At 43.6% G+C, this 23,838-nt stretch overlaps 1 protein-coding gene across 1 annotated transcript in view; it reads right to left on the reverse strand.

The window, feature by feature from the left end:
- Positions 1–23,838, reverse strand: part of LOC107192658 (basement membrane-specific heparan sulfate proteoglycan core protein) — a 75,098-nt gene that overhangs the window by 34,783 nt on the left and 16,477 nt on the right. The window contains exon 5 of the mRNA XM_015581973.1: positions 3,263–3,370. Within this exon, the coding sequence (XP_015437459.1) occupies positions 3,263–3,370 (108 nt within the window). The remainder of the gene's footprint in view (positions 1–3,262; positions 3,371–23,838) is intronic.

Consider the following 23,838-nt stretch of genomic DNA (forward strand, 5'->3'; position numbering starts at 1 on the left):
GGAAAGCTGAAGCAAGACACGCACATACCAACTGAACAAATAGATTCGATATTTCGTGTTAAGCTTTTCCTTAATTATGGGACACCTTGTACATGACTATCGAAATTTGTTCAGGCACAGAACATTAGACACACACGCACACAAATTGAGCAAGTAGAGTTGATTTCTCGTGGCAAGCTATCCCTTACTTATGGGACACACGGTGTATAGCTCCTGAAGTTTGTTAATCGAACTGTGACAGTTGTTTGAAAGCGTGCGTGCTGCTATTTTTCGCGTGTCGAAGCAGACAACGTTCAGGTGAAAAAAAACAAAGAAACAAAACAAACAGGTGTGTATGGCCGTAACCGGCGGCCGTTTAATGGAAATACGGAGGCACGGTTCAGGTAATTACCGGGGGATACGTAACGCGTCTCGCGTGCCAACAATACACCGCCGCCGCGGAGCAAACGATTTCAATTCAATGAACGTTTGTAAGGAAACAATTGAATTCGAAGTTTCTTTTACGTCGATACAGGCTCGTTATTGCTAATCAGTAGTCACTGTTTGCGAGAAATTAAATGTTGTACCGTTTAGAAACTTCAAGTTATCGTTGACTTTTCGGACACCCGGTACGTAGCGTCTATAGCAGCGGACGCTTTTAAGTGGATTTTCTCGAGAACGAGAGGTCGTACTAAAAAAAGGATCGAAACGATTTTTATTCGTTTTGAAATGTACAATCGAATGGTCTAGTCACTTTTCAAAATCGATTACAGCTCAGTCGAGTTTCAGTGAGTTAAAGCGCGGCGGTACAGCATGGCGCGTGTCTCCGCAACATCCGATCCGATTTTCTCTGGCTGGAAATTGTTCCCTCGGTGGGCGATTAGATCGCGAAAAAAAAAAACGCGCGTGTAAGTTATCGCCACGATAAGATCAAGGTAAAACTGCGACGAAGAAATAGGTCGGCGACAATGCCGGCGAACAATGCGTTCCATTCTTCGCGTAAGCGTATTGAAATCGAGCGATTGCCATGGTCGACGCGATCCTGCTTGAAAATCCGACGTTCCTTCGGCTCCTTTCACCCGTGGATCAATGGTAAAACCGCTCGAAAAAATTGTCTCTGAACTATCACTAATGGTGATTAAAAAAAACATCACAGTCACAAGAAGTGATTCCTAAATAGCTCTAGCCATAGATCGACCCCAATTTTGATCCAAATTTTTCCGTCACCCGTTGGACACTTTGTTATAAAATTTCACACACTTGTTGCAATTACCAGTTACTAAAAGGGAAATAAGATTTTTCTTTTTTTTTTTTTCGCGGGTTACGTTTAAGGGCTTGAATCTGGTCCCATCCAGTGAATCACGTTCGTCACGCGTGGTCCCGTGGCCGAAAAACCGGATTAAAAGTCGATGATTAATTCGATCTCTGGGGTACGTGAATCCGGGGACCAGGTGTAATCCGTTTACGATTTAACGCGATTCCCGTAACACGCTCGATCGACGAATATAAATCGCGAACAGAACGGCGACCTCGAAATTGGCAAACGTGCCGGGACTCGTGGAACAGCCGCAAGCTCAAAAGAGATTCCACGATTTGTTTGACATCGTCGTCAGGTTCAAGGCCCGGCCGCGCCTCATTCCTATGCGGTATTGCGGGATCGCGATGGAATATCGACGACCGAGCGATCCAAACCGAATCCTGATCGATTTAGATTTCATCCGAGTCATCAGAATTCCAAGTTATACGTATAGTCACCTAAGTTGGGGGTATAGATGCCACCCAAGTTATGTAGTCGTCTAAGTTACGAGCTCACATGTCACCTAAGTCGGGATATTCCAATTTTAACGGTGGTTTCGTTAAAAATTCCTCAACCTTCGATGTTTATTATTTGGTCGAGGAGGCCGAGAGAACACGAACGGTGGGGGGCGTGAACCCGGTGGATTGGATTAAGCCGGTGAAAACAGGGCGAAATTCCACGACCTCGGCCGCGAAAGGGCCGACGAGCGGACGCCCGGTGAAGATTAACGTCGGATTAAAATTGCAGCCGGTTATTAGGGCGGCTTAATAAACGCGAGTAAATCTCGTTCGGCGACCGCGTGGTCGTCCTTAAATTTGGCGGGGGGAGCGTCGCTCGATATTAATGCCGCTAATGAAGTTCGTTGACGAATTAAAAAAAACGGAGAAAATTGAACGGCGGCCGTACCAACCCCCCTTCTCCACCCACCCCCTTCAACGGAGGGGGGTGGAAATTGTTTCTTTCGGATCTGACAACTCTGTTTGCTCTTATATGTATTGGCTCATGTAGTAGGTACATGAACTCTGTTGACGCGGTGGTTTTGTGTTAATTATAATTAGAATACTTGTCTAATTAATTCAGAAAGTTAGGGGATAAAGGAGGCCAGTCAGAATTGATGTACTCTGTTCGCTGTCTGCTTCGATAAAAGAGGCACGAGTGTCGCAGCGAAAGGCCGGATGGAAATGATAGGGGTCGAAGGGATATGAAGAGAGGGGTGGTAGGGGATGACAGGTGCAATGGCCTGAAAATGGCCAACCCCTTTCGGTGCCCTGCACGCTATTGTTATTGTCACAGCTATCACAATTATTGAGCTCATCGTAATGTCGCATGCCAACTTAACGATCACCCCCGATAAAACACAACCCTCTCCCCAGGGATCAACCCTCGTTCAACTTCCGATTGAATAAAAAAAAAAATGGCGTCACCTTCTTTTACTTCATTAAACGTTACCAAACAATCACACGAACTACCTTTATAATACCACCCTTATTTCACTACAGTTACTCTGTTAAATAAATATTTTTACAAAAATAAAAAAAATTTCGACTGATATTTACGTTTAATTTGTACATAATTGAAGTTCCTCATGGGTCGAATTTATTCTTAGCCAAGAAAGTGATCGATCGTCCCCTATTTTAGATACGATTGAATGTTTAGAAAATTCGAGTTTCCAGTTTCAAGAATAAGCCAGGAGAGGGTACGAATCAGTTTCATCGGGGCGACGTCCCGGAATTATTTACAACAAAGGCGAAACGTACGTCGACCCTTCCGCGGGATTAATTTTTAAAACCGCGGGACAGCTGACACATTCGAAAAACGAGAACTGACGCGCGAGGGCGCGTGCACATGCCACCCACCACGTGAAAAGCAAAAAGTTTAGAATATTTTTTAATAAAGCCATAATGAGAAGCAACATGCGTGTAAATATTTGTTTGCTATGTTTTTTTTTTTTTTTTTTTTTTTTTTTTGTTTTATTAATATACTCACGGCAATTGAGTTCGTCAGTGCCGTCATGGCAGTCCTCGACGCCGTTGCAGTGAGCTCCGCTGTCGATGCACTGACCGTTTCCGCATTTGAACTGTATCGATGTACAGGCTGCACAGAAAAAAAGGGAAAACAATTTGTTAAAAATATATAAAAAAAAATAAAATTTTTAATTTATCCTTTTAAATTTTAAAAGGATAAATTAAAAAAGGCAAGATCCCGATTCGGCGGGAGATTCGAAAACTTCGTTATATCGTAGATGTGATTTTATAATCGTATTTATACGGAGCAATCTGGACGGAGGATCCAGTCATTCGTTTAGAAAGTGCTCGAGTTCTAGTATTTCAAACGCAGACTCGACAGACGATATACGGAAAATCCAATATAGCCTGGACGTTTAATATGACCGGTTGTCGAAGGGTGTGATCGACTTTCAAAGGGCCACGAACGCGCCGACAGACTTCCGTGAGATCCTTCGAATCTAATAAAACTAAAACTGAATTTTCTTTTTTAAACAACCATACGATCATTAAGTCACTCCTAAAAATTAAATATGTTTGCTAAGAAACACCTCTCTGTGTAACACTGTTCATCCCCTAAAGTAACAAATTAATTATTATTGTTATTAATTTTTAAAACAGCGTCCAATTAACAATTGCATAGTTAATTTTAATAGTTTAATTTTGTAAACTATCGTCCAGAAATATCCAGACACTGTATATATTTGATGGTTTCTTAAATTTTTTATTCTTTTTTCATAGTCTAAACTGTTACACGCTTCGTCCAACGATTTATCGTCGATCAGCCACACTCGAGGCGAGCGAAAAATATACATATATCCCGTGTATCGCGTTTCCGGGATAAACACCGGTGGAAAGCAAACGGTCCAGTTTCAAGCGGGCTCCGGTACGTTTCCACTCCCCAACGACAGGAATCCGTCCAACCGCCGATGTTGTTTCGGCAATCGGATCGTTTTCACAATTATGTCATGTTCACTCGAGACAATCCGTTCGTCGCCGCTTTGGATTACGTTACAGTGACGCGTTAAATGGAGGGGTAGTGGAATTCGAGATTCTAAATTATTTATTGTTCAACCCTTCTTCCTCACCCCTCCGCCACAACGAATACACAAACCACGATCAGATGTATTCGAAATTCCAAATTAATAATCTTTTCGTTTGATGGGTGTTGGGGGTGGTTCAAGGGTGTTGAAAATTGACGCTCAGCACGGTACCATGATCCTCAAGTGGCCACCGAAGACACACTCGAGCGACTCTCTATTTTAGGAAGTTGATGACACTCTGCACCATGTGGCCAGCATAAAGGTGAGAACCCACCCCCCTCGGGGCAATTGGTTAAGGTGAATTCCGGCTTGCGGTGGCGAGGGTGACTTTGACGGTCAACGATCCAGTGGGGTATCATTCTCCGGTGTCACAGCACACTTGATTCCCCGGTTCGTTCCAACGCCCATTATGTATTGGCCTTGTATTATTAACCCCTATCCACAGGGGTTGAAACGTCGACCCCTAAATGTCATAATTCTTTTCCTTAAACCATACCATAAGCCATCTACTAATCTATACACTAATTTTTTAATTCCCAAAATCTCTTCGCAACACCAGGGGTGCTCACCCCTATAATAGGGGTGCAAGAGCCTCGAGATCCTGACGTCCACCGCCTGGTCCCTTTCCCCACGAAAATTCCCGGATAATCGAGTCGCATCGAGACTCGACATTAACATTTTTATTGGAGGGATGGGGAGGGGACAGGGGGATACCAGGCGGACAAGTGAATTATTGAGGGCGCCGCAACGTGTGTCGCGAAGCGAGGGCGAATGGAAAAGTTTGCTGGTGGGCCCATTCTTCCTTTTTTACGGCGCCTAGATGCACGGAGAAAGCTTTACGAGGCGCGCGTCTTTTTACACTCGCGATTCTCTTATCCACCCCTCACACCCCCTCGATGCGCCCTGCCTTCCTTCCCGCCATCTCGATCATAACTATTTAAGGCCCGACAAGTTCTGGGAAATTGCTGTTTCCCCGTGTAACCACTTTGACGCGCGGAAGTTTACACCACTCCTGGCTTAACCGCCATTTTCTGCCCTTGAAACGCCCTCGGAAACCCACGTAAAACCGCTTTAATGTCCCCTTTCTGGTCCCGTAGAGCAAATAAGCATGCAAGCACACAATTTTCCGGATCTCAGGGTATACCTTCTTTGATTTCGTAGCGAATTTCTCTCTGTGTTGTTACACCCTGTCGGTGGTGGTGTTTTCTTTCCACGTCGTTGTTCAGGGAGTTTTTCGTCTGTCGTAACGAGGACATTAGTATCGCGTCCAACAGCCCGTGTAAAGCTCGCGCAGCTTGCAGCTTTTTCGACGGAGCTCGGTTGGGAGGAAGGCTTGGAGAGAACCTGTTCGAGGTATCGGACCGGGATTAATTTGCCTTGCTGGAGGTTAGGGATATGATTCTGGAGATTATTCGGGTCTATTGTTACAGATGTTAGAGTTCCTTGTAACTTCTGTCTGGTTCGAGTTAACGGATTCGTTTTGACTGACGTTGGATGAAAGATCAATATTTGGTGCGACCCCGAATATAGTTATGGAGATGAGTTTCAGTGGAGTATATATTCTGTTGTTGTATCCCTGTCACTTTCTTCTAAATCACTGTGCTTTTGGTCATTTTTAAGCGAGAATATATGTAGGAGATGGTTAGGATATGCAAGATACGACAACACAGCTGTGGGACTAAATTTTCCCCGTTGGCAGTCCATTAGAAGCTCACGGACGATTTAGCAGAGGGGTTGCTCTGCTTTTAGGTCCAGCAATTTGATGCTGCTACCGGTTGCCCTGTCATGCTAATATCGCCAACTTTATATCGAGTCGCGTTTTTCGCCACCCCTCCATCTACTTTCTGATGTATGTTTTCGCGCGGAAGCGGTTCGAGCATCGTTGAACACCCTCTCTTCTCTCTCCTATCTTCTGTGTAAAAACCTTCTGTGTAATCTTGGATGTTGTTGATTTTTTTTATTGTTTTATGGAGGATACAAACATACATATTTTCCCTTTTACATCAATTAATTTCAGTTGAAAACGCAATATAAATACGGAATTTTTTACAGAAACAGTCACCCATCTTCTACCACTGCGAGAATTCTTCCTCTATCCATTGACTTACACAGATCTATCTTGTAATCTTTTAGGTATGTACTTTCTAACACCAATTAGACACTGCAGAAACACCTCTATCGACAAATATTCGATCAAACATCCAACCACCGACGGTTTTTCCTTGACAGGAAAGGATAAAATCACGGGACCGTCTTCGACAAAAAACCAACGATTTTACACAAGGATAAAAACTCGCCAAGCTTCGCTATACTAACCCAGAACACTCGCGTGATTTAGGAGATAACGAGTTCGGGCTTGCTCGGTCCTAATGAGACACGGAAACAAAAAGGGCGTGATTTCCCTTCGAGTAACGGGAAGGGAACCCCGAGGCCTTTTTGCTGCTCCTAAAACGATTTCGGAAAGTCTCTTATACTACCAACAACCATACCCACACATTGATAATAAACAAACGTTTTAAAATCCCATACCGCGGTATTGTCTTTAGAAATCGTGGAACGTCGATTAACAGAATATCCCCGAGGGACACGGACCGTGAGAGATAATCGTTCTCCAGGCCGAAAAATTACCATCGATTTCGAAGCCGGTGGTGAATTTGCATGAAAAATCCCCCTGGCTGGTCGATAAGCGGAGGCGCGCGGGTAACGAGCGGCGGCACCCGCCAGGCAGATATATGTATGTATACGCGTATAAAATATATTCGCGTCATACATCGCCTCCGTGGCCATACCCCGCCCAGGGATTCGACATATTTTAGTGGCCGATTTGCAATTTAAACGTTATAATTAATGACATCCTGTCGCGGCTGCAGAACGTGCCCGGATGTCCAACTACGGAGAAAAAAATAATTTCTTCTGTGAACGTGTAATAATTGTCGGGATTCAATTGGCTGAATCGAGGGAAACGATTCCATCTTTCTTTCTAGAAGATTCTTGTGGCTCTGGTATCTTTCGAAGCATACTTCTTAGGGATTGATTGGAATCTAATTATTTCAATTCTCCAAACTCGAATCCGAAATTCTGTAAAATATCGAAATTCGAAATATTTTGTTTTATTCATTATTTATTATTTATTCATCCTTATTTGATACTAACTCTCGATACTTTAGTAGTTCCTACTTCTTACTACCATTAAAGAATACTGTAATATGTGATTGAAAAATAAAATTTGAAAAAGCTGCGTCATGCTCTAGAGTCTAGAGACTCAAATGCTCTCGATCCTTAGCACCTTTTATTCAGACATTGATTTCCATTCTGTAATAACGATTACTGAGGCAGGCGACACGTCGCGAACGGAAAGCGTAATTATCCCCCATTAAATAATTACCATTTACCGGTTACGAATAAAACCTCTGTTTTGTGTGTCTGACTGTTATTTTAATTAATTTCATTGAAGGGCTGATGAATGCTTTGATTGGAAACATCTCGTTTATTAATTGTATGGGTCTTTAAGGTGACCAGGTAAGAACGATGCGTTTATTTAATTTTAGCAGTAGGGTGGAAATGGTGTAAGGATTGTGAAATCGTCGGTGTCGGGACGGAATCGATATACAAATCGTTGTCTCCTCTGCACAATGAACCCCGTGCACCGAGTGCCGCAATCGATAACTCGTTTACAATTAATTTCCCACCCCCTGAATGACGAATACTTTTCAGCAGGTAGAAGCGACTCGCTTTGAACGGAACCTCGTCTTTTCCGATTTCGAGTCTTTTACGACGAGCAGCGGTTCTCAGTCGTCAATCAGACACTTGGGAAGAAATGGAGGTGGTTTCAACCACACAAGAAAAGTTTCTACAAGTGAACAATTTTTCAAGAACACGAATATATCTATAAGAAGATTTTTTAAGAAACACTTCTTCAATAATTTTCAGTAAAAAAGGTTATGTCAATTTTACATAAGAAATTTAATGAATACTTATAGTATTTTATTTTTAAAAGAGTGTAGATTGACTAGGAAGAAACGGTAGCAAAGCGATCATTAGAGGGTAGATTTTTGTGATTCCAGGGGTAGTTTCGACGCAGGAGGGCGTCAATTACACATTTCTGGAGCGTGAAACGGCGAGCGCCTACCGTGGCCGAGATCAACCGAGCAATCTGCGAACAGTCTGGCCGCGCGATAAACACGATGAAACCAGCGTCTCTCTCTCTCTCTCTCTCTCCGCTTATCGCGTCCCGACCCCTGCTGTAATTCTCCTCTCCACGGGTAGATCGTCGTTATCTCTCGAAATCTGAAGCGAAACGGTTCGCTCGGCCGTCTTGGAAACGCGAGAAATCACAGAGAACTCTGTTCGACACGGATTCACCGTTTAGACGACACTGCGAACGACACGTGGCGTTATCTGGGGACGAATGTTATCGAGGTATTTGACCATCCAGGTAATAATTACTGCACACTTCCTAGAAAACTAGTTAGTTTATCCTTAAACAGGTTCCATTGAATTGAAACGACAAATTAAAATTTTGGATTTTATCGTGGAAAAAATATCGTCGAAAAGGTTCTATTCCTATCCTCTGATCTGAGACGAATAAATAAAATTGTGAAATAAATAATTAATTCGGAATGATCAACTAACTAAAACTATCGCTTCGCCAGGTGATGGGAGGAGATCCAGCCCTAAAATTGGAATCCATTCGAGCTTGAAAAGGACGAGCTGGAAGCTTCAACGCGTTTCCCGCGGCGAGGAGTCCCCTTGAAAGCTGACACCGCACAGGCGGTGGAAGGGTAGGGAGGAGGGCTACAGTCCTGCAAAGGGGCAACAGTGTGCACATACTTGATATATACTCATCGCGTTATCGCGCGATCCTCACGCGACATAATCCGCATTCCAGCAAGCTGCAAACTCATCCGTAGTACAACGGAACCATTCTGTACTCCCTCGTGGGAGCAGACTCGCTAGAACACTTCGAAACATCAGGGGAACTTCGACTCACAGACAGAAATGTTGCTCGGCTCTTCATTTAAAATTCAGTTCTATTCGAGTCTTATCGATCTTCAATTTCTCTAGATAATTCGAATCACGTTCAAAGGCTTAAGTCTTGTCTCCACTTGGAATTACCAAATCCATCAACTCTGAAATATAATTAGACTTCACACAAGTGGAAATCTAGCCTAAGACAGAACATTTCGTCGGCTGAGCAATCTTGTAGCGCGGGAACGCAGAAACAAGGAGGAGAGTTCTTCCGTCGAGCCTGCTGCGGATGCGATAAAATATGATGCGGCTGTATAAACTGCACCGCAAAGAATTCCAGGCTCGTCTGATAAAAAAGATATCGTCTAACTGTCTAGCTAAGCGCCGTTGAAACCTCTCTATTAGAAGGAACCCAGTGTTTCTGAAAAGACAAAGAGGCCAGAAAAAAATCGAGTGAACCAAAATGCTTATAGTTACGAGCCCACTTGGTTCACCTAAGCACTCAAGTGATTACTTGGATAACTTGGATACTCGAGGGCTTATTTTGAAGAACCTAGGTACTCAAGGGACCAATTGGACAACCTAGGTACTCAAGAGCTTACTTGGATAATGTAGGAACTCAAGGTATTACCCGGGTAACCTCGATATTCAAGGGATTACTTGGACAATCTAGGTACGCAAGGGATTACTCGGATAACGTAGGTACTCATCGGCTTACCTAGATACTCAAAGGATTACATGGATAACCTGGGTATTCAACGGCTTACTTGGACGACCAAATGTTCAAGATAGCTCCTCCACGACGATTCGTTCGACGGATGTTCGAAAAAGCTATCCTCCAGTCGTCGCTGCACCGATCCGTCAACCGACCGGAATGGTATACGTATACGCTAGGACGAATTCTAATTGCGTCTCAGAGAGCAAACCGCACGTCAGTTAACAAACGAACGGGGGAGGACGACTCTGTCGGCGGACGAACGATACCCGTGACCTGTTATGAAATAACGATCCGTGGCCCCGACTGCTGCCGCCGCCGCTGCTGCCTGTCCGCCCACGCGTGACACACGTATCCGCGGGTCCAGAGCATTTATTTATCGACAATTCGTTTTAACCCCCTTCCCTTCCCCCCGCCGGACGTTATTTACGACACTCGAGGGCGGAAAGAGGCTGACGACCGGTTATCGTGTCTCGTTCTACGGAATCAGGGGGATGCTGCCGGTTCGTCATTCGATGCGTCTGGCCTATCGATGACTTTCTCGATACGGTACCTGCCCGATAGCCAGCGATTCGATTAGGTGCTCTATTGTACCTCAGAGCTGTCGCGTTCTAGTAGCTCTAGCAACGGTAGTTCTAGTAATTGTACTTCTAGCAATGGTAACTCTAGTAATGGTAGCTTAAGTAGATATGGAAATGGTACATACAATACCTACAGTAAGTAGCTATATGTAGTAGCTTCAAGTACTTCTGTACTCACTTGAGTTTGATATCCTTCGAACAAAATTACCCAGAACCCGAGTGTAGAAGTGAACCGAAGAAGGCCGTCAAACAATCGGGCAACAACCGTTACCGAAATTTCATCCAGGCCGAAGTATTTTCGGTGATCGTAATAGTACTTTTGATTTAGTTATTCCATAGCTATCAACAGCTCGTTTACTTTTGTCTCCACCTGTCGTGAAGCAGAGGACCATATTATCCGGAACAGAAATAGAGAAATCGAAATTCCGAAATTGCGACTACCCGTGTCGAATCCCGGTTTAATGACCCCGAGGGGGTTCACGAGGCGCGCTGTTTTAAGACGGGATTAATTATGAAAACGGGTTGTTTTTATTTTCGGTCGGTCCAAGGCGGAGGGGATAAGATCGATGGCACGTTCATCATTCGATTGCCACCCGTAGCCAGGCGGTATGAATTTTCCATCTCGTGAACGAAGGGGTCGGAGAACACACACGGACCGAGCTTGTCCATCGTTTCTTTGAATAAATGATCAGCGTTTGCAACCCTGTCTTCCGAGGCGACTCCTCTGTGTGGCTCCAGTGGAATATCGGACAGGTCGATGTTCCAAACGGGAGGGAAAAACAGAACAGAGAAGCTGTACGATGAGACGGTTCTGTATAATTCGAATGGTCGATCGAACCCACCGATTTTCGCGGGACACTTTCTCTCCATTTATGTGGATTCCCGTCGAAATTCGAGTAATTGCCGTGACCAAAGCACCGTCAAACGGGCCCAGACCACGCCCGGCGAATATCGAATTTCCTGTTGCTTTTCGAGCGTTTTCGCTCGACAATAACGTTAATTACCGTGTCGCGTAACGTCACGGCGCAATCATTCCGGCGCGGCGGCGGCGGTAGCGAGGCATATTCTAAAAATACTTTCGTTTTTTTTTTCTTCCCCCCTCCCGCGCGTATGTAGGGGGAAAGGAGATAAAAGCGCGTGCATCGCGAGTTATGTCACCCTGGGCTCTGGAGTGTTGCACGCGATGAGTTCATCGCGATCTATCGGGACTAATATCGCGTGAAAACGGTGATGTCACTTTTTTGTTCGTGTTTCAATCGTCAGTCGATCGCGGGGGATCGTCAACGTTTTTCTCCGATCATCTCTGGACGATGCATCCTCCGATGATTCCTCTGAAATTACGTGGCACGTACATACCTCCTGATCTACGGTAGATTTGGAACGGAATTCAAGATGTATCTTATGAATTCACGATTTATCTCGTGGATTCCGTGTAGATTCGTTAATCAGGATGGACACACCATCAACCAAATTCCTTGATCTAGACAGATTTTCAATGAAATTCTTAAGTATTCCTATTCTTCATTTTGTATTCCATGTGTTTGTCAATGTGATGATAATCTACTTCCGTTTGAATTGACACACGACGTGTGCACCTGTTCCAGCAAACCGATTAGAATGCGATGTTCGAAGAAGTTTCTGTTTTAATTACAAATTGAACAATCATCACAGGTAGCGATACAATGTTAATAGTGATGTAAGAACACTGCGGTGAGATATTTCAAACAGAACAAAGGCGAAAAAAACGTGTCCATTGACACACGTTGGAGTCAAACCTATGAACCTTGAATTCCTAAATACGAGCCTTAGCTACCTACGCTATTCGAGGGAACTGTTAAAATCTTCCCTTTTAAGTCTACTATATACAACAGTCACTCTTTTACCTTCAATAATTAAAAGTCCAATCACATCATAATTCCCTAATTTAAGAACTCTTATTTGTTGATTAACACTTCGATTAAGATGAGTATTTAAAACATTGGTGCAATTCAAATCAATTATACCGTTCCTAGCTACATGTAGATCAACGATATCAGATCTGCAGAGTATTGTCTCGAAACAGAAGAGTCCCAACCAAGTCGATACTCTCCATGCAAATCAAATTTTCCCGACAAAAGGACTATTTTCAGACACCCTGAATAATGGCCAGACGCCCCACACATCCGCGAACGCAAACTTCTGTCTAGCCATTGACGGTACTCTAACTACTCGTAGGCCACTAATCGAAGCGCGGCGTTCAGCCACTCAGTAGGCTAATTGATAATTAAGCTACACGCGCGTTTCCTTGGAAATGATTTGTCATCTTTTTAATCGTAGAACGGATCGAGTTTCCGACGAGATCTTCTCTCCGTTTACGTGGGCGAGAGAAACGTCGCGAGGATTTTCTGTGTCAATGTCGTTAATTGGGTACAGGACTATTGCAACTTCAAAAAATCGGTCTGTTTTTATTGTTGATTCTGAAAGCCTTCTCTCCTTTTGGGAACATTTAGAAAAAAGTTAAATTTGTTGTAACGTCCAGATCCTTAAATCATTAAATCATTATTACAAAATTATGAGACTGATACATACGTTGTATCTTGTTATTTTCAAATCGAAAATATCGATATTAAAAACCTATTTTTACAAAAATTGTTGTAGTTTATTTTTATTGACTTATATTTAAACGGCCGAACACCTCTTGCAGGAAAAGAAATTAATTTTTCGCGATTAATTAAGTCACTTATTTTTTAGTATTTTTCCAGAGATTTTGTCGTGAAAATACGGGTGGAGTGCACGTATTGGGGTCATTTTTGAGTTACATAATCGCGAGAAATAACTGCATACGTCACTCTGGGCATTAAAGCGTCGAAGAAGTTGCTGTTTCAAGACCATTTGCTAGGCCAGTTACCGTTCACTATCTTGTCAACGATATTATGTTGCACTTCAGGCACCTTGTCAAACGTCCGAGAAACGCTTCTAATTACTGCTTACAGTCAATACCGTTTCTACGCTCTACGTCGTTATTTTTCCTTTTTTTTTTTCCAGTCTTATAAGCTCGATGGCATCATCATGCGAGAACCGCTAATTCTTTCCGACGGTTGACGGTTCTAACGAATGCGGCTGGTAGACACCCACACACGGCCCGCGATGAGATCAACCGACTTGTGCGGCGCTTTTAATTACCGCGAATCGTGGGTGTTCCGAGTCTTCGCTTAAACGGTACGAGGAAATCGTGTTGTTGGTGCTCTCTTCCCCGTCTGTTTAATTATTTATCAGCTGTGCTTCTCTCTCTCTCTCTCTCTCTCTCTCTTTCTCTCGGTTACTCAATCGGATCACACCTTTTTTTAGCGCTCCCATTAACCCCTTTTCACACTTCGCGGACGGATTGTTTCGCGGCTCGTACCGAGGTAGTGTAGGCGTTGAAAAAGCACAGACAGTTTCATGTGCAGATTTGTGCTTGGGAATTAACCGATGACAGTACTTGAATGTGTTTTACGGTATCATTTCAAAGTACTTAGCAGAATTTTTTAAAGATTAAGTAGTGTTAAAGTCACAGATTTCTGAATAAACACAAGGTTTGAACAGAGAGAGTTCGTTCCTCCTTGCAGAGGATATCTGCTTCCAGGAATCTCGGCCTTTGACTTCGCGTTCCGGGTGTGGACGACGGAGCCACGTTGCCGGCTGTTGAAACTTCTCTCCGCGGTGACTCTACGCGGCCGTTGGATCCCTTTAGATCCTAATCGATATGCTTGTGAATACGGAAAGAGCTCCACAGAGGTTGTGTGGCTAATGGAAGACCTGGAAGAGTTCCCTCTCCTTAGAAACTGTAGGTAGACGCATGGATCGTTTGATCCTGAAGAGTCCACTGGTTCTCGAGAGGATTCATAAACATGTTATTTACTTGTTTGGGCTTTTAATTTATTCTTTTCGATCGAGGAATTCCTTTTTCTTCGTTCTCAGCGTATTCCTTCACCCAATGATGGCGAAGAAACGCAACAACACGATCTCCAGATTTATTCAAATTTATCCGACAATTGGAGTCAACAGTCGCGGAATGATCTAGCAGACGAGGGATCAACACCGGCCTCTCGCCGTTCTGATTACGTTGGGGTCAGTTTCATTGAGCCTCGTCACACGACTCGCGCGTAAGTACATCGCCTCGGGATTCTTTGAAATGTATCATCAATGAAATCATCCAACTGCGTTCTTCCTTCGCCTCTTGAGTCACGCGACTTTTTTATTATCGAGATCTAATTAACACCTGCAGAGGAGCCAAGAAGAACTAAAGAGAGGAATTGCTAACATTCTTTTTATTGTAACAAACACTTTGGGGGGGGGGGAACCCCTTTCTTCGTGGGCACTTGGCTTCTGGGGCGAACCGTTTAAACACGTAAAACACGACTCTCACTGACAACGAATAATTAATGGTAGGACACGATTGTCAACTAGAACAAATATTTGAACCCAAGATTATTGTTGTTGTTAGTTGAGTAAATTCGGGGCAATTGAAGCTGTGAAAACCGTGGGAAAAACATTTCAGGGGTAGTGGCGGCTCGAACACTGACCACCCGGGTGGAGGGCTGGCACGCTGTCCACTAGACCATATGCTTTTCACAAAGGCTACGGATTATTTTCTATAGTTACTAGCTGCTCCGATCAGAATTGTTTCCTAATTTTTACTGTGTTCTCGAAAGTTTGTGATCTATTCTATCTTACTATCGTGACGACTTTTTTTCGTTTAAGGATCTGTCGATCTATCTATACAATGATCCTTGAAATCCCGATCAATCCGCGTCAATCACTATCATCCCGATCGATTCCTATCGATCTCGACGATCATCCTCACCTTTCTAAAACCCAACAACCCTGGCACATCACAGAAGCACGCGGATCGACCGATCAAGGCCGCGATAGCGTTCATCCGCTAATGATCGACGCGATCATCCAGACCAAGAAACGATAATGACACTCGCCTTACGCCATCGACCGAGTCATTAGCGCTGCAAATCAACATTCTAACGGCGTCCACTGTAATATAATCGAATCGACGTTTAAACACATCGTGGAGACATCCTTTTCGACCAAGGATCGAGCTTGTTGCGTTGAAACCCGAGCCTGCGTATGCCTCTGCGATAATTGTGCCACATTGCTGATAGCGCGAATGCTTCGTAGAACGTAATACATGTTTGTCTTGTTCACAAATATACGTATACCTACACGGTCATTCGACGCGAAATGTATCGGGTGTCCTGCTCGTAACAGAACAAAGTTTGTACTATTAGTTTTTTAATATTAATAATAGTATTATTATAATATTGCGTTTACAATTGTAATATTATGTTGTTGTTGTTGTTATTATTATTAAAACATTATTATTGCAGTACTACAATAACATTACAAAACCCATAAAAACATCAAGGAATCTGAATGAGAACGTCACGAGGACTAATAGCTTAATTTCGAGAGATGTCTCGCTTAAACACCCGGACAGTCGTAAAACGCGATTAAGCCAGGCGCCTTTTCATCTCCGTGAGAGGCTCGATAAAATATTAAGCGTAACGGGAGGAAGAAGCCGGCATCCGTCGTGGATAAACGCGTCAAGTCTAAGAAATTCGGTCGTGACCCTTTTGCATGAAGCAACGAGTACAGGAGGGGGTTATTACGCAGTCGGATCGCCGTGAACTCTAATCTGTTCTCCCGAAGAATGGAACAACGTAGCACGCCCACTACTGGCTCGTCTCGTGTAACGACGATCTCGTTTCAGGACTAACGCCGGTCCTTGTAACGCTTCTCGAGACGCAAATTCTCTACGGACCCGATGATCATGTCGCTTGGGACGTCACAGGAAGTACACTTCAGAGCGATGTTTTTAAAGTTATTGGTGGAACGCGATGTGTATACTTAGTAGGTGAGTAGGTCTCGGTTTTATGGGTTGCACATTTTCGGGTACAGTAAAGAAGAGCTAAAGGAATCTATCGAGTTCTATGGAAGTGATATTCCTTGGATCAGGTCTGACAATAAGTCGGAGTTAAGTTGAATTACACTTGAGTTATCATAAGTTAAACTTGAGTTAATTTCACTTAGATTTGGTGTACTTCGAGCTAGACATGAGTTATCCTGAATTAGACTTGAGTTACTTTGAGCTAGTACCCTACTGTCAGGTCTGTTAGATAGATACTATCCCCTTCATCTAATTGAGTTAAATCTTGGATCGGTCCGTGTTACGTTTGGAACGTGGTTTAGGAAGTGTGCAAGATCGAATTAGAACGTGAACGCGGAAGCAGATTTTCTCATCGGATAGCAACCTCGGGATACCACCGCGGCGGAAGCTCGTTCGAGCTAAAAGCGGAAGTGTTGATGAGCAATGATGAGAGCCTCGCGAGACAACGGCAAGGATTGTGCTAACCCGTTTTCCAGAATCATTTGAACCGCACTTCCCCGTAATCAAAATCGACGAAAAATAGTAGTACTTCACGTAGTACTCAACAATTCCTTGATGCTCATCAGAGGACACACCACGTTCTCCAATGATTAACCGACTTAACTTTAAAATTAATAAATATAACATTTCCTGTGGTTTTATCGTGTTTTCTAAAATTCATTCCCAGACGATACTTCGGATTGCTCGAACGTCGATCGGAAAGGGGATCATTCGCGAGTGGTTGTTCTCCGTGAATGGAGAATAGATTCCCAGAACCGAGGCCGAACGAAGGATCGGGACACGCCTGAGCCCGGTGGATGTCGTATATACAAAGTAGATCGACTGCATCACGATGGAAACATCTTAACCGTATCCGAAGCACGCGTACACAAACACACAAACACACACCCACGTTAAAGCCTGTTCCAATATGCATTAGAACGCCGTTACATGCCAAGGTGAACGCGAACGAATAATTTATTACCCCTGCCGTTCCCATCGCGGTGCGTGTCACTTTTCGCGAGCGGTTCCTCGGGCCCACGTCGAGAGACAACCTTTCGTGGAATAATACGTCGAACTCGATGCCAATGCGGTCAGAAGTCTTCAAAGAACATTAAATCTGCATAGAATGCTACCTTCCTGGTTATGGAACGAGTGGTAATTTATGGAAGTATAGGTACTCTAGAATAACATAGATATCTAGAATATCTGGTACTTTAGAATATTTACTTTAATTCAAGATCGAACTGGACGCACTTTGTATGTAAAATTTTCATTCATGAAACTGTCATTGAATTGATTGTCATACTCGGTGTTTGTACTACCATGTATCACAGTAGTACACAGTAGCGATGATGACTCGAGATATCATTTATTGCTGATGAGTCAGTGAGGATTCATGAGCAAATGTTTAGTGATTCACTCGAGGATGAGAGAATCTACTCTAAAAAATTCTCAGTTATAAAATTGTTTGCGATAGAATATTCACAGAAGAGAGTCTCGGCATTTGATAAGCAGAGAAAACTGGAAGCTGTTCTGAACATGATACAATCGTCAAAGTAGTCCAAGCACTCAAAAGGTATGCAAGGTACTCAAAGTACTGAAAATTCTCAAAACACTCAAAGTATACTAGGTACAGCAAGTTCTCAATGCAGTCGGATTGGTCAAGTTAGTCAAAGTTCCTAGACTTCTGAACCTTCTAAGGATCTTCCTAAAGCCTCGAAAATGTGCAATTCTGAGGAAGGGTATGTTTCAAATGAACATGATCAAGCGGAGATTCCAGTGTGCAAATGGACGCAAAGTCAGTCACGAGACCTCGACGACTGCATTCTAGACGGAACGTTTGATAGAGAGACGAAGTGACGACGCGGTGGTGGTCGCGCACCGCACGCTGGTAAATATCGCGATCGAAACGATAGCGGGGATTCCATTGCGAGGAGGTCGATGATACTAGTTCGCTCATTCGCGCGCGCGACAAGGGGCCGCCGAAGCCTCACGCAGAGCAGGCAAGCTGGTAGGGCCTCTATGTATGTCTTTCTCTAGTGGCAATTTAAAATCGCTTAACGAGCGCATCCATGACGACACACTCTCCCTCTCGGGTCAGGCCAGCAAGAATTCGAGTGCACACGAATCAGCCGATACGATCTGTGTGATCGATGCCTTTTTATACGGCGATCGATCGAATTTTTATATAAAAAATTACAATAGAAAAGAATTTCATCATTACTCTGTAAAAAGCTTATGCTAAATCGAAATATAGAACAATGTCTCTTGTATTTTTTTTTTTCGTGGTAGCAATTAAATCTTTCCTGACCCTTCCTATTGGTTTTCTATGCTAATTCAGCGAACCTGGATCTTTCGTTCACTCGAGATTATCCCTGACGTAACACGAAGTTCCCGGTGAAAGTTCGTTTGAATAATTTTATTAATACCATTGTCTCCCTTCCCATCGGCCATCGCTCGAATAACCCGTCAAAATCAACGTCGACCGACAAAATACAGTCGATCTAACACGTTGTAATGATCGGAATGCCTCCTTTTTTTGACGGAACGGGATCCTGATTTCGTTTCCCGCCTCGTTCGAGGGAGGCGCTCCGGAACCTGAGGAGGCAGCGGGCCGGGAAATGAAATTCGAAGTGAAGAGGAACATGTGCGGCCCGCGGAAAGTATGTTTACTCCGAGGGACGGCGAAAGCCAGTCACAAATCTAATAACGTCGAAGATCAAATATCGCCCCGCGGAGGAGAACCTGGTTTCCTCGGGGCTTGTCACGCCGTCATTTTTTCCTCCCCACCCCAGCAACGGTTCAGACAATCTCTTCGCGAGCTAGAACTTTCGGGGATTTTGTTACCGAACGAAGTGGTTTCTCGGGGTTCGTGAGCCTCGACATGGAACTACTCGGAAGATAACCTCGAATGATTCTTGAGAATATCTTGAATGTTTGGTGAAATTAGTTTGGACCTACTCTGGACTTTAGTTAGACCCAAAATTTGCACTCTAGTTTGGACCTAATGAGGACTCGTGATGGACCGACACTGGAGGCCCAATGGCCACAACTTGGACTGTGGTTGGTTTCAATTTCAACTCAAATGTACCTCCACTTCACTTCTATTTTAAATTGAACCTGGTTTCCTACATTCGCACAATATCCTCCAAACAAGATTCACCGAAGCATCGGTTCCACTCGATGCCTGAATTCAACAAAAGGAAACTTCGTCTTCTCAATACGTGACGCAGTGAATGGAAGATATTTGGAGGGCACGTTCCGCGTGAATGGTTCCGCGGGTCTCAAAACAATTTGTCGTTATCAGCTGACAAGGCGTTCGCGACTGTCACGGGAAAATGGAAAGCTATACGGATGGTTGATTGGTTTCTGGGAGAGGAGGGCGCAACTTAAATGGTCTTCGGTATTCGTTAACGCGTTCGATATCATCTTGAATTGTTAATCGGGTCTCGGTTCTTCCGGTCGATCCGGTGTTCATAATGCAACGTTGATGCAAGTTCGCAAACTGGGGCTAGGAGATATGATTCGACTTATCAAAAACTCGCGGATATCGAGACCAGTCGCAGAAATATTCCTGGAAATATAATCGGGTCGGAATTATATCACGTTACGTCTCCGTAGAAATGTGGCATTTCGAATTATATTCCTGGCCGCTAATTGTGTCACATTCCCCGGTGACAGCCGAGGGGACACACGCTTGCCTCCAGCGGGACGGTTGATAGCTTCGAAATTAATGGCACTTGCGGATAAATGGACGTTATGAATTATACCGAGAGAAATGATATTGGGGGTAAAAATTCTTTCATAGGTTAAAAACCAAGAATAGTTTCATTAGCACTGTCGGAGATACTGTATCGGTGCTCAGAGTTTCGTCGTTTATGTATGCTAGTGCTTTTCGTTGGTTAAAAAAGGAAATAAGAATAAATTGTTTCGAGTGAAATATTTGACAGATTATGGACTGAGTCAATGTTGAGATTGGACTTCAATGATTTAGAATAAGGGTCTGGAAAAGAGACCATGTTAGGCTCAACTGAAATCTATTATAGATTACTGCAGGTGATACATTAAGAAGTCGACAGATCCAGATTGATTCTCAATCTGTGCACGAACAATTTCCACCAAATTTCTAATAAAAGTACCACAAAGTAATCCATGATACATCACTTTACGCCAATTCTGAACTTGCCCAAAGGAATGCCAAATACTAGACAGACGCAAATTGGGTTTAAGGTGTGGCCAAAGTGAACGTCCAAGACCTCTCCTCTTCGCGCGTTCTACACACAACTGGAAAGCACTTCAGCTTCGGTAACAAACGAACGAATAAACATTCTTTCTTCTCGCGTCTTTAAGAACGCGGACAAAAGGTGGAGTGGTCCTTTCTCGTTACGGTTAAAGCGAATCTCGCGTTTCTCCCAAAGGGTGGCCGAGCTTAAAAAAGAACGTAGCACAAGAAAAAAAAAAACAATTAAGAAAAGAAAATCTAAGTGAAAACAACGTGGATATTTTAACAATACTCTTTGTCCCAAAGACGTTCACGACCTCAAGGGGGTTGACCGCCCGTTAATTTAGGGGGTGGAACGAACGAAAGAATAATTCCACGGAATCTACGAAATATTCAAGAAACCCCCTCTGTAATCGTGGCCTGGCCAGAGTAATTAAATCCTTCGCCGATTCGTTCGTCCGTGCAATATGCATGAGGCGAATTTTTCCGTCCTTGCGGGGTGTGTGGCGGATGGCCAGGGGGGCGGAATATGGGGAAAGAAAGGACCAAAGAAAAGGTAAATCGCGAATAATCTCGGACGAATTTCCACGAATATTTAAAATGTAAACCTTCCAGACGGTAGCAAGGAATTTCACCCTCATCCGTCTCTGGTTTCTTCCCTTTGATAATCAATTATGCCTTTAATAAGATTAATCAATTGACCCTCGACAAATTTCTCACCCGTGTATCGAATCTGTGACTTATTTATACCTGTGATTTCATTCTGGGGGTGCAGATTAGGGGTGGGAAATTTAATTTTGACTCGCTTGATCCCGGAAAAAAACATTTGGTATTTTAATATTTTTAATGATGATAAAAGTTCGTGGAGACTGGGAGTGGTTAATATTTGGGAATCTCACCACCTAACTACCCCCTGTTGATTAAGTATAGTAAAAAATATTTTGAACTATTTTTGCATTGAAAATGTGTTGAGTATTTCTATATTCGGACAGAAATATGTTAGGATCAATAGATCAAAGGCCAACAAAACAGCTTCCAGCCCCACCCCCCAAAGTTAATTACACATAAACGAATGTATTATTAAACAAAATAAACGACAATGGGTTTGTGTTTGCACAACGAGGACGATTAGTATTTTAATATTTGGACATAAATATTTCTGGAATTAATTAAAGGCCAGTAAACCAGCTTGCACCCCTACCCCCAAATTACCTGCACATAAACAACCCCATTATCAAGCAAAATAGACGACACTGGATTTGCGTTTGCATAAGGAAGACGATACCTCGAGGCCCCATCGTTTTAATCGTTAAATCGGCGACCGTTAAGGTGAAACCACCCCACCTGTGCCCAGGGGGTGGGATGCTTCGGTCTTTTTTACTGGAATTTAAAAAATTTACGAGCTAATAAAAGACGATCATTCGACGTTAATTATTCCAGTAACCCAGATTCCCCGTCGTCCAGCCTCGCGGAAGAAGAAAAGCCCGCCGGAACAAGGTTGTGTCGTCCAACCCCCGTCGAAATGGGGGTGGAAGAGAAAAAGGGTGAAAGCAACGTACGACTTTCACGCGAATTACCGCGGCCAATCCCGTGACCAGCGAGTTTACAACCGAGGGTACACCGACCGAAAAAAAAACAGTGTCCGTTTTTTGCCAGGCTGACATAGAGAGAGAGAGAGAGAGAGAGAGAGAGAGAGAGAGAGAGAGAGAGAGAGAGAGAGAGAAACTGACATAGAGAGAGAGAGAGAGAGAGAGAGAGAGAGAGAGAGAGAGAGAGAGAGAGCAGTAAACTATACCCTCTTGCTACTACTCCTCTGGTCATCACATCCGGTACAACCGTTTTATTATCCTAAACGATTTTCGACGAAAATTCCAGAACAGTGGAACGGGCCTCGATTCACCTGAATAAAGAAACCAGAAGGGTTGTTTTATTCAAATTTTTCTTCAATTTTCACGGGTTTGTGATTGTTTAATGGGACACTCCCGACAACGTGGACGTTCCCCTGGCTAATATTGATTACAGTCGGATTATCATTTCACATCGAAAAGATTTCTCAATCGTCTATATTGAAATCTAGCCTGGGAAATCGGCGGTTTAATGGACGTCGTAAATCCACCCCCAGTGTGATTCTTGACACGCTCTTTCATCCTCTCTTCAATAGGGGTGGGAAATTCTTAAGGGTCGAAGCTCGTTGTATCTAATTTCGTGTGTAACTAATAATTGCATTACTTTATCATACTGGAATAGATTCACCTCTCACGAGGAATTTCTAGATCCCCTTCGCCGCCCCTTCATCCCCGAAACGGAAAATTTGTTGGACAGGCCAAAGTGAACGAAGAAAATCGATGGAGGGGGTGGAGAATTATGTCGATCGAGGTAATATAGAAGAAAACCGGACGAGACAAATCGAGTTAACCCGTGACGCAGCCAGGCAACCCCTGGACAAGGGCGTGGTGGTTGAAACGCGTAAACGCACGTCGTTAACGCCGGTTATGAAAGTTCTCGGGGCCCATTAGGCGTATCGTTCCCACTATCCGGAACTTCAGAGGTACCTTACCTTATCGCGCAATCGTAAACTTATTAATAAATAATAACCGACTCACGGTTCCGGTTCCGTGCTCGCGGTTATAAACCTATTTTCAACCCTCCGCGGCTCTTTTATTCATTCCCTGCGAACGTTCTCTCCTTCTTCGGGCTGATTTCATCCCCCGTTTTCCTTACCCCCTCCTCTGATATTCTGACTTAAGTCTTTTTGGGAAGATTCATCTCTAACTGGTTTCTCCTTGGTTTTTTATTTTTCATCCCTTCTGTGAATTATTTTATTTTAGACTCTCAGAAGAAGTACTACAGGTGGTTCCAAGGTATCAGCCCTTATTCGGTGATTTCTTCTTGGAAATTTTATTTTTACCCCTCCCCCCTCCCCTCCCTGATCTCTCTCTCGCTCTCTCTCATCCCCTATTGGGTAGATTTCTTCTTGGATCTTTTATTCTCAGCCCCTCTGTTTTTACTTCGATTTTCTATTTTCATCACGCATAAATTTTTCCGAAGATACCCTGGTCTTGCTCATTGGACCAGAATTACCTTAAAAAACAATGAAATAAAAAAAGCTACTCCAGGTGGTTCCAGTT

The sequence above is a fragment of the Dufourea novaeangliae genome, unplaced genomic scaffold, assembly GCF_001272555.1.
Source record: "Dufourea novaeangliae isolate 0120121106 unplaced genomic scaffold, ASM127255v1 scaffold392, whole genome shotgun sequence".
In the NCBI taxonomy this organism is placed as follows: Eukaryota; Metazoa; Arthropoda; class Insecta; order Hymenoptera; family Halictidae; genus Dufourea; species Dufourea novaeangliae.